The 10,182-nt window shown below is 42.3% G+C and overlaps 2 protein-coding genes across 4 annotated transcripts; one reads left to right on the plus strand and one right to left on the minus strand.

Moving 5' to 3' along the window:
• Positions 1-97: 97 nt before the first annotated feature.
• On the minus strand, positions 98-3,602 carry lsm11 (LSM11, U7 small nuclear RNA associated). Its single transcript, XM_069696879.1, has 4 exons — positions 3,091-3,602; positions 1,844-1,983; positions 1,610-1,693; positions 98-618 (listed from the first exon to the last, which is right to left on the minus strand). Exons 1-4 carry the CDS (start codon positions 3,551-3,553, stop codon positions 280-282), a joined length of 1,026 nt encoding a protein of 341 aa, XP_069552980.1. The 5' UTR covers positions 3,554-3,602; the 3' UTR covers positions 98-279.
• thg1l (tRNA-histidine guanylyltransferase 1-like) lies at positions 3,047-10,078 on the plus strand. Of its 3 annotated transcripts, none has more exons than XM_069696883.1 (7): positions 3,047-3,073; positions 4,305-4,511; positions 4,623-4,799; positions 4,873-5,042; positions 5,145-5,233; positions 6,614-6,721; positions 7,978-10,078. In XM_069696883.1, the coding sequence occupies exons 2-7, from the start codon at positions 4,315-4,317 to the stop codon at positions 8,137-8,139; spliced, it is 903 nt and encodes a 300-aa protein (XP_069552984.1). In that variant the 5' UTR covers positions 3,047-3,073; positions 4,305-4,314; the 3' UTR covers positions 8,140-10,078. The 3 variants fall into 3 exon arrangements, with proteins under 3 accessions (XP_069552984.1, XP_069552983.1, XP_069552981.1); XM_069696882.1 differs by lacking the exon at positions 3,047-3,073 and adding an exon at positions 3,448-3,495; XM_069696880.1 differs by lacking the exon at positions 3,047-3,073 and adding an exon at positions 3,615-3,988.
• The last annotated feature ends 104 nt before the right edge of the window (positions 10,079-10,182 follow it).

Below are 10,182 nucleotides of genomic sequence, written 5' to 3' on the forward strand. Positions count from 1 at the left end.
TGGCTTTCATGTGTTTGTGCTGCCACCTGCTGGCCAATAACCAGAACACAGACTTCTCCTTCCGCTGGGTGACAAAAAGGGAAATCAAAACAACAAATTACAATAACTAGAAGCTTTTATTCCTCAACAGCAAACTAGAGAGAAGCCTCCATATCAATATGATATAACAGTTGCCTGTGTCTGATTCATCTGAATCTAATTAAACCATAGCGATGGCCGTTTCACAGCAGTCATTACAGATGCTCGGTATCACAGAAAATGTCAGACGGAAAACAGCAATCAGAGAGGCTGAGGGTTGACCAGGACCACGTTCTCACCGCGGATAAAAAGCTGGTTGACGTGGCGTGTGCAGACTCTGCCGTACGTCTGGGAGTCTTTCCTCTGATTGGCCCGCGGGCCCCGGGCCGTCAGCGGGCCTTTGTGTTTATCCCGCTTGGCTTCAACGGCCTCCGACAGCTCGGCCTCTGCTGCGCTGCTCCGCCCTGTCGCACCACCGGGCCGAGCAGGGTGGCTTTTTGGGGCGGTTTGAGGGTCTGCAGGCTGCTGCTCGCTGGCTTCCTGCTTCTTTAATGGCTCATCGCCTCCTGAGCTTTTCTGGAGATCGAGCTTCTCAAAGAGCTGCAGGAAGATTTCAATCAGATTAATATTTGAGCATAAAATTATCATCCTTTAGATTTGCATGTCATCAAACCCCATTTATGATACTACAGCAGATATGGTTTGCATTTTTCAGCAATTGCCATTCATTAATTACCTTTCCACATAGGTATTATTAATGCCCAATCCAAACTGGATTTTTTTTTTGGGGGAGGTTACCAATATTACGAAGTCAAAAAAAATAGGCACACATTGCAGGGAAAGAAAAGGTGCATTAATGACTACTCAGTTCCTTAAAGTGATCCATGAAGCCATGACGGTGGACTACGATCATCATTAATACACCCGAGCTCCCCCACAATGACAAGTCAAAATGTGTGCTGTGAAAAAGCTTTATTTGGATCGCGATAAATGAAGCAATATGTGGTTACCGAACACTTGTGACAAAGGCAGTCTACGTAATGAAGGCAGAATGTTTTTCAGCTTAAAGAAATCGGTCGGGATCGTTGTTACTGGTGGGGTCCAGCAATTCAGCACAGGATCCAAACGACTTTCCTACGCAGGAAAGATTCAAGGAGGCCGTGTATGCATGTAACCCAGAAATCCTGCTTCTTCAGACGCCCGATCGGAGCTGTATTTACAACTGCTGCTGCTCACATTCAAAATGCAAAAAGGAGAAAGTGTGACTTTTATTGTGAAACGGTCTCAGGAAATGCAATGTATTAGTTTGGTTTTTGCGCCGACAGAGATCCTTCATCAAAAATGCATCGACATAACAGACAGCAGCCCGGCGGCGCACCTCTAACCCATCAGCAAGGTAAACAACAGCTTTCACTGTGGCCTGCTAAAATCTAGCTGTGCTCCGTGCAGCGTAAACACCATCAAGCTTGTGATTACCTCGCACAAAAATCAACCAGATTTGATGTTCAAAGGATTGCAGCTATAATTATAAATCAGTAGGAAATATATTTTAGGTAAATATTCAATAAAAAAAAAAAAAACTGGTACGTACCCGTGAAATGGTCAGAGCTTTCTCGTGGTACAATGCCATCCCAAATAGAGGCTCCCTGTACGTCTCATCGACGTCCACCATCGCCTGCCACAGACAAATAAGAAACGACGGTGAAAGGTCAATAAAAAGGTATGAAGCTCATTCAGTATGTTATGGATCATTTGAGATTCCAAACACGTCACCTGTCAAAAGGAAAAGTACACTGAATAAAAAAATAAGAGTTGGATGCGTCACCATGTTCCAGAACTTGTCGAAGGCCACGACGAAGCCGGAGCAAACTCCCCTCAGTCCCTTAAAGGTCCGGATGTGAACTTTGACCCTTATCCTCTCCTGGACGCAGCGGTACAGCTCCCCCAAAGGACTGCCTTTACATACTGAAGACACATTGACGGGCAGGTTACGTAACTGTCTCCACAGCGGATGAATCACCTCAAACACAAAGATTTATTTATAAAGAGGAAAACCATTAAATAAATACAAAATGACAAACATAACACGCGTTGATGCTTCCGTTGGAGGCAAACTGGGTCATTGTTTTGATTTCCACATAAATGATCTGAATCACATTTACAATCACAACCTTGATATATCGCCCGGTGCAAGTTTCTTTCCTTGACCTTGCCGAACACTGCAGGTCACAGATTATTATGTGGCAGGTTTCAGTTTCACACCAGGCTGCAGGTCTCCAACTCACGTGATTCACCCTCTGAGAAACTCCCAACCTCTAATTAAGTACAGTTACTCAGAGTACAATTCAGAAGTACTTTTACTTAAGTATTTCCAGTTTCTGCTACTTCCCGACACAGGAGATCATTCCTGCCGACCGCAATAAGACTTTACAATAACTCACCTCTGGCAAAATAATACTGTTGACTGTGTTTCTTGGTTGTTTGTATATAATATATATAGATATATATTGTACTGTATAAACTGTGCATTTTATATTTTTACTGCTATTTTATTGCTTTTCTATTGTTCTATTGTTATCTTATTGCTTCTGTATGCTGCTGTAGCGAAAAACTTTCCCCTCGGGGATTAATAAAGTAACTACCCTAACCTAAGTCACTTTTCAGATTGATATCTTACAGTAAAATAAATGAGTTTGCTATATATGGATTGATATACCCAGATGAAACCATTGCACAGTATCAGGTGTTGAAATGAGCTCGACCATGATAACGTTAAAACGATGCTCACACGTCCAAACATAATGATATTCCAATCGTTCATAAGTGACAAATATAAAACTCGAAATTTGGGCCATTTTGCATGAGGAGTATGATTTACTTTCCATGCTTTAAGTACGTTATGCTGACAGTGCTTACGTCGTTTTACTTAGGTTAACATTTTGAATGCAGGACTTTTGTGCTATTGCTATTTTGTAAAAAAAAAAAAAAAAAAAAAAAAAACAAAGATCAGAGTGCCTCTTCTACCGGCGATCTATCAAAGCGTGAGAGAGTCGCGGTGAGTGTTGGACCTACGGGGCATCCTGGTCAGGACATTTTTCTGGGGCTTCTGCCTCCTTCTCCGGCGCGCTGCCCCGCTGCTCTCCCCCTCCTCGGTGTCCGTCACCGGGTTGTTCACCATGAGCTTCTTCAGCCTGTCGATGCGCTCCGGGTCCGCCGCCCCTTTCATCGCCTTCCGCTGCTTCCTCTCCACGTTGTGCGGCTTGGCTCGGCCCCGGCCGCCCTTCAGGAAGCTCTCGTACTCCGCCACGTTGTTGAAGCCCTTGATGTTCGGGAAAGGGAGCGACACGGCCGGCGAGTACAAGGCCAGAAGGGGGTCAAATCTCTCGGAGCAGACGTTTGTTGTCTCTGCGTCACCGTCGCCAGATTCACCGCGCGCCTCCGGTGTCTGCTCCGGTACCGATGCCCTGCTCGAACCGGGTACCGCTGCGGTCTCTTTACTGCCGGACTTTACACGTTTTCTTTCCCTCTCCTCCATGTTTGAAACAACCACCGAAGAAGAAGCGGGTGAAGCGAGGGATCATGGGGGGAGGTCTCCCTCCGACCGAACTACAAGCTCCAGAACCTCCGAGTTACCCACGAACTTTGGCTGCAGTCTAACTTTCCACCGGAAGATGGCGCTAACACGAATGGTGTTTGATAGATTCTGTAAAAAAAAAAAAAAAAATCAGCTTGCCATATATCGTGATAAAAAAAATTAAAAAAAAATTGCGCACGGGATGCTGGAGTTCTAACGAGGGCTGAGAATAAACTAGGAATAAATATCTGTATGTTTTAAATTAATTATGTCTCGCTCGTGCTACGGAACTTTTGTTCGGTGTGTCTGAGGTACCACTACGACAGAATTCGTTGACGGACTGTACACAGTCGAACGGGTGTGAGTCGGTCAGCCGGGAAGAACCTCTGGATAAATGTAGATATTCATTTCTCAATATTACGTTTTAATGCACTGGAGAGCATGTCGCTGCTTGTGTAACTAAATAGAGCGAAATCAGCACTCGCCAAGTACAAGGGCTTCCAACAAGATGGGTTGTTGATTATCGTGACATCCACAACTCGTGTTAACAGCGGACCGACGATATTGTGACACCGATTATTCCCCCAACGAGCCCCGTCATGACCTCGATTTATGTTTTAAATCTGACCTCACATGTTGGTTAATCACATTAAATCACATTGGTTAAACACAGTGTGTTTGTTTACACGTGTGTGTTTATTTCTCTCTTCAGGAGCATCTTCATGCTGATTGGAGACACCTGCAGATTCGGTCCCGGCCTCAGGTCTGGTGTCGTCCCACCGCTGGCCCGTCTTTTTGCAGCTTCCGGCAACAACATGGCCAAGAGCAAGTTTGAGTACGTGCGCACCTTTGAGACCGATGACACCTGTCTCAGGAACTGCTACATCGTTGTGAGACTGGACGGTCGCAACTTCCACAAGTGAGCTTCTTTTCCCGCCCGTCATTCCGCGTTTCTTTGCAGACAGCAGCAAACCAACGCGGTCGGCGCATCTTGTTTTGAGTTTCTTCTCGGCGTCTCGCTGTGTTTCAGGTTTGCAGAGCAGCACGAGTTCACAAAGCCCAACGACGACCGGGCGTTGGGACTGATGACCAGGAGTGCGCGCTGCGTCATGGAAGAACTGGAGGATGTTGCCATCGCGTATGGCCAAAGCGACGAGTTCAGCTTTGTTTTCAAGAGGACGTCCACCTGGTTCAAAAGACGAGCGAGGTACGGAGGTCGCTCCAGACAAACACGCTTCTGTCTTCGTCTGACTAAACGTCCTCCTCTGCTTTCCCGGCAGTAAACTCATGACCCACGTGGCCTCCCAGTTCTCCTCCTCGTACGTGTTTTACTGGAAGGAGTTCTTCGGGGAGCAGCCCCTCCTGTACCCCCCGGGATTTGATGGACGCGTGGTCTTGTATCCCAGCAACCGTAACCTGAGGGACTACCTCAGCTGGAGGCAGGCAGACTGTACGTACATACTGTCCTCTAACGGAGGTATAAATCACGCATTTGTCCCGGGGTAAAAGACATCAGACTGAATGTGTTTGTGCTTTTTTTTTTTTTTTTCAGGTCACATTAATAATTTGTACAACACAGTGTTTTGGACGTTAGTACAAAAAGGAGGACTCACCACAGCACAGGCAGAGGATCGCTTAAAGGTCAGAGCAAAACACAATTTCAAGTTGACCAGCATGTTTGTGTGCACAGTGGCAGATGCATTTGGTTACATAGATATGTTGTACAAGCGGTAATACTGCTACTTTTTTTTTTTACCTTTTAAATTTGTATAAATATCAGAATAAAGACAGGAGAAAAATAATAAAGATGTCAAAACACAGAAGACCCGTACGTTTAGAGATTATCAGGGGAAATTGAAGACTTCTTACTGTTAACAGCAGATACTGTGTGATGTTGCCAGTGAGTCTCCTACACAACACTGTCCAAATTATTTATAGCACATTATACGTTTGATTGTATTATTTATAAATTAAGACAGGTTTGTGCAGTTGGCCTCATCTGGAGAGCAATTCTCCACATAAATCCACCTGATGGTCATATTTGTTTAATATTTTGGATTTGGATTTTTAAAGTTACAAAACTATTACTCTGCGCACTGTGATTTTACTTACAAGCAACATAAAGGGTTTGAAGGATTGACATTTCCTCTCAAAGTTTCATGGTACTGATTGATCTGTCTCAGTTACTGATGAACAAATCAGTTGATTCATCAGTCAGACAATTTCTTTAATTTCAAGGAAATTAATCAGCGATAGGTGTTAATCACCGTCAATCGATTAAATGTCAGAGGCGTTCGTCACGTAAACAAACCACACATTTTCTGTTACAGCAACAAATATAAATTTAGAATATAAGCTTTTCTCCATTTCTTAACATTCAGCACTTTTAAGATACAACTTTCAGGTCCGATATGTTCTTCTGGACACTTTATTATTTGTGAAATTTCGGCAGAATGAACAATGTGGTTATTAATGGCAATACAGAGCAAAAAAATGTATTCCAGGTTTCACCTGGCTCTGTATGCATTATTTATTGTTGTGTATTAAAATAGTCGTATAGTTCATCAGGTCTGTCACTATTTGTAGCAGCTGCCTGCTGCAGCTGTTCTCTGGCAGTCACTTCGGTCTCCAGCGGGCTGCGAGGGAAACGGGCGACGAGTTGTGGAAATGTTCATTCAGGCTGGATGTTTGGGCAACATGAGTCATTCACAGCTCATAAACCTCTTATGGTTTCAAGTGCCATTATCGTGTTTAAAGAAAACATACAAAGTGAACAGCCAGAAACGGGGTTTCTATTTCTGTTTTATCCTTAGAATGATATCACTTTCCTTTTAGTTTTAAGTCTGAAATAAACAAAACGCAGCAGCAGTAATAGAAGCAGTGGGCAGTGTTGTCTTTTCAGTGATGTTGGTGGTGGAATGAACAATGAAGTGACTTTTAGAAAGTTGTACTCTCGACACCCGATAATATTATTTTTCATATTTGCATGCATATATCTTAACTATGTCTCTCTCTTTCCAGGGAACATTAGCTGCAGATAAGAACGAGATCCTGTTCTCTGAGTTTGACATTAACTACAACAATGAATCTGCCCTCCAAAGGAAAGGCACCACCCTCGTTTGGGAAAAGGTAAGTTCCTAAAAAGAGGTTAGCTTCGCACAACTGATCTGGAGGACTTCCTTTTGACATTCCTGCTCGATGTTAGAGTTTCAGGAAGTCATAATTGTTTTAAATCCTTCAAACTTTACTTCTGATTTTGTCTGTGATGTCATGCATTTTTCCGACATCGCTTACGTGCCCTGTAGGATATTAGAATGTTTTCCAGTTGTGTGAGATATATGGCCTGTTTGAAATTTGGGCTGCTATCTGTGGAGAAATGATCTCTCCGTCTGTGTACAGGTGTCGTTCTGTATGATTGGAAAATGTTCCGTCGAAAACAGTTTTGGGCACTTTATTCTTAACGGTTTCATTTTGGCCGTCACCAAAACTTATTAATCCCACAGTGGGGGAATTTAGTCGTCACAGGAGCATAGAAACGCAAAAAGGTGCACACAATAAGAAAACATTTACAAATACATATACACACAATAATAAATATAATTATAAAATAATTATTTTAGAAAAAAATAAGAGCAATAAATAAATAAACACACACACAAACTATATACACGAAAAAATAAAATAAAATAAATAAATATAGCTTGGGATGGATGGAAAGTGTCAGGTGCTATGAAATTAAATACAGTGCAACATTATTTACTGGGACTGTGTGTGTGTGTGTGTGTGTGTGTGTGTGTGTGTGTGTGTGTGTGTGTGTGTGTGTGTGTGTGTGTGTGTGTGTGTGTGTGTGTGTGTGTGTGTGTGTGTGTGTGTGTTTTATTACTCCAAAACTGCTGTTTCTTATGTGATTTTGCATGTCGGGCAACCATACATGGAGAGAAACAGTTTTAAAACAAGATTTAAGCATCTTTTATAACATTTTATAGAGGAGCAGTTTGTTGTGAGCTGTCAGGCTCTGTATTTACCAGCAGCTCTAAATTTCATTAACACTTTATAGCTTGTTTGTTCAGACTATTGTAAAGTTCTGTTGTGTGCTGAGCTTTTTCTTTCTCCAGTGGCGTATCCATATAAAAGTGGTCATAGTGCCATAACTTGCAATACCACTGAGGACTGCCACGAGCTTGCTCAAAAACACTCTGGCTCCCTCGACTCCCGTTCAACTTTTCCAACTCGAGGCCTCAGAATGGCAGTTTACAAACTAATGAGTGACGTCAGTGTTGGGTGGTGCTCGATCCAGATAGATAATTGTAGTGTTTCCCAAAATGTTGGTTGAACTATTCCTTTAAATTACCTTTAACCGTATTCATTTTATTTCTTTAATCCAGCGAGATGAGACTGTCACAAAGCGCATGAAGGTACAAAACGAAGAGGAGAAGAAGGTGTCTGTTACACGCAGCAGGAGGAGGGTGGAAGCCTTCCACTGTGACATCATAGGAGACCAGTTCTGGGAGGAACATCGAAACATCCTGGAAGATGACAACTGCTAACAGCTCCTCTCCTGCTGTTGGGGAACGACTCTGAACTCATCTGACCAAAAGTGGATTGATTTAAGCCGTGATTCTGTGCACAGGCACAGCTTGACATTGACTTTGTGTCATACAACATGTTACCAGGGAAGATAAATGCCTGTGAAAGACGTTTTTCTGACACTGCAGCCTTTGATGATTGACTCTGTACGATAACTCTCTCACAGCTGGAACAGACACTTTGATGTATTTAACGTCTGTCATAACGTTCCCACCAAGTAGGAACTTCTCTGCTCCAATTGCATGATGATGTCTGTCATGTTCAAAAGGAAACAGATCACTTCATAATGTTTTGTAGCAATGGGTATTGGACATGCGCATGCAGTGTGATTAGTTTATAGACCGACCCAGGAATCTGCTCACTCCTCTCTGGCCTCATCCGGTGCATCTAACTCTCCTGAGGTTGCTTTTCCAAAAATATATCCTCATTTGATATCATGAATAGCATTCAGAATACTACCAACACCTGATCTTTCATCTTGGCCACTGCTTTCTTTGCTGAGGAGTTTTCGACAATTATATTTTGAATCTCACCCATTCTCATTTCAGACTTCCAAATGCTTAAAATTAAATTTTGAAGGAAGTGTTTCTGCAAAGTGTTCGATAACTCTGGCAGTGTGTAGTAAGAAATACTTTATCCGAACAGCAGAACCCAACACCTCGACAGGAACGAGTGGCCTTGACGTGCAGCCAGGACACCATTTAGAGATGTGAATGGATTGGCCGGCCTGTACTGTCATCAACGCTAAGAATACCTCACACACCCTGCATACACGCTATCCTTCTGACATGTGCTCTGCAGCATATTTATCATCACACTTGGAAATGACCGGCCCAGTATGAATGGCTGCTAGAAGCTTGGAGCGGTCGAAGCCTTCTGTATTTTGTTACTTTACTGGGCTCGGTTACTGTCGGGTGTTACGGCTGTATTTTTGGTCCTGTGACCTTGTTAAAGGCATGCAGCTACTGTACTGTACTTTATGTAACCACAGGGTGACTCTCCTTTTACTCATTTATCTTTCACTGATGAATGCTATAATTACATTCCAGTAATTCTCTATAACGAGCAAATCAACAATTATACACTGATTAGATCGATAGATAGATAGATACTTTATTAATCCTCAAGGGGAAATAAAAAACAAAAAAAATGTCCCCTATATATTAATATAGTAATATAGTTTTTTTTTCTCTTAATAACAAAGTAGCTGAGTGCTCGTTTGTCATCCATTCATTTGGGTCATTGACTATCGTTGCATACAGTGACTCAACATGTCGCCTCATAGAAGAGTGGAAATCCTAGAAACCTGAACGTGTTGAGGCAAGCAGTGCAGCTATTTAAAGACGGTATATATTTACATGCTGGGCTTAAACATACTGGAAAAAAAAAAAAAAGAAACACTGAGGAGAGAGTACACAAATTAAAAGTTGTGGATCTTTTGAAAAATGTCCTTCTCTTAGTTCTTAGCCAGACTGCAATTTTACTTCACATAAGCCTGGAAGATGACACGACATTTCGACAGCAACAATATCAGTAGTAAAAAACAAACTGGTGAGAACATGCAAAAGCATCCCTTGTTTAAAATTACAGTAAAAAATGTGTAATATATCTGATTCGGCTAATTTAAAAGATGATATGCTCGCTGTTGGTATCTGTTTTCACATTTTAATGGGGGCTTCAAGTACTGAACACAATAATAGTAGCTAATTAAAACAGTTTATTGGTGTGACTACAATATCTTCAGCTGGGATAACCATCTCGGAAAAATGCATGCAAAAATTTAAAGATGAAAGTTTCCCTGTTTCTGCCAACATTGTGAACGCAGCATCACCGTTTATTAAGTGTGTACAGTTTTACTCATAAAGAAGGATCAGAAGTCATGTTTGTGAAAAGTAGCCCAATTAAACATCTCCAGTGGCTCTTGAGGAGCTTGAATGTTGAGATATTAACCCTGATGGCGTTACAAAGATGTCATCAGTTACCTCAACCTGAGTTTCAAGAGT

This window comes from Brachyistius frenatus, unplaced genomic scaffold, assembly GCF_029030835.1.
Source record: "Brachyistius frenatus isolate BFR_SWC_R1_liver_20210118 unplaced genomic scaffold, ASM2903083v1 Contig_22, whole genome shotgun sequence".
Classification (NCBI taxonomy): domain Eukaryota; kingdom Metazoa; phylum Chordata; class Actinopteri; family Embiotocidae; genus Brachyistius; species Brachyistius frenatus.

What these genes read in the sequence shown, in the direction of transcription:
- lsm11 (XM_069696879.1), bottom strand. Translation starts at nt 3,553, where the DNA reads ATGGAGGAGAGGGAAAGAAAACGTGTAAAGTCCGGCAGTAAAGAGACC. An exon ending in TGTCCTGACCAGGATGCCCC is followed by an intron (nt 1,984 to 3,090) that starts GTAGGTCCAACA and finishes ATGTGTCTTCAG; the next exon opens with TATGTAAAGGCAGTCCTTTG. An exon ending in TCGACAAGTTCTGGAACATG is followed by an intron (nt 1,694 to 1,843) that starts GTGACGCATCCA and finishes TGTCTGTGGCAG; the next exon opens with GCGATGGTGGACGTCGATGA.
- thg1l (XM_069696880.1), top strand. An exon ending in TGGTTCAAAAGACGAGCGAG is followed by an intron (nt 4,800 to 4,872) that starts GTACGGAGGTCG and finishes CTTTCCCGGCAG; the next exon opens with TAAACTCATGACCCACGTGG. An exon ending in AGGCAGAGGATCGCTTAAAG is followed by an intron (nt 5,234 to 6,613) that starts GTCAGAGCAAAA and finishes CTCTCTTTCCAG; the next exon opens with GGAACATTAGCTGCAGATAA.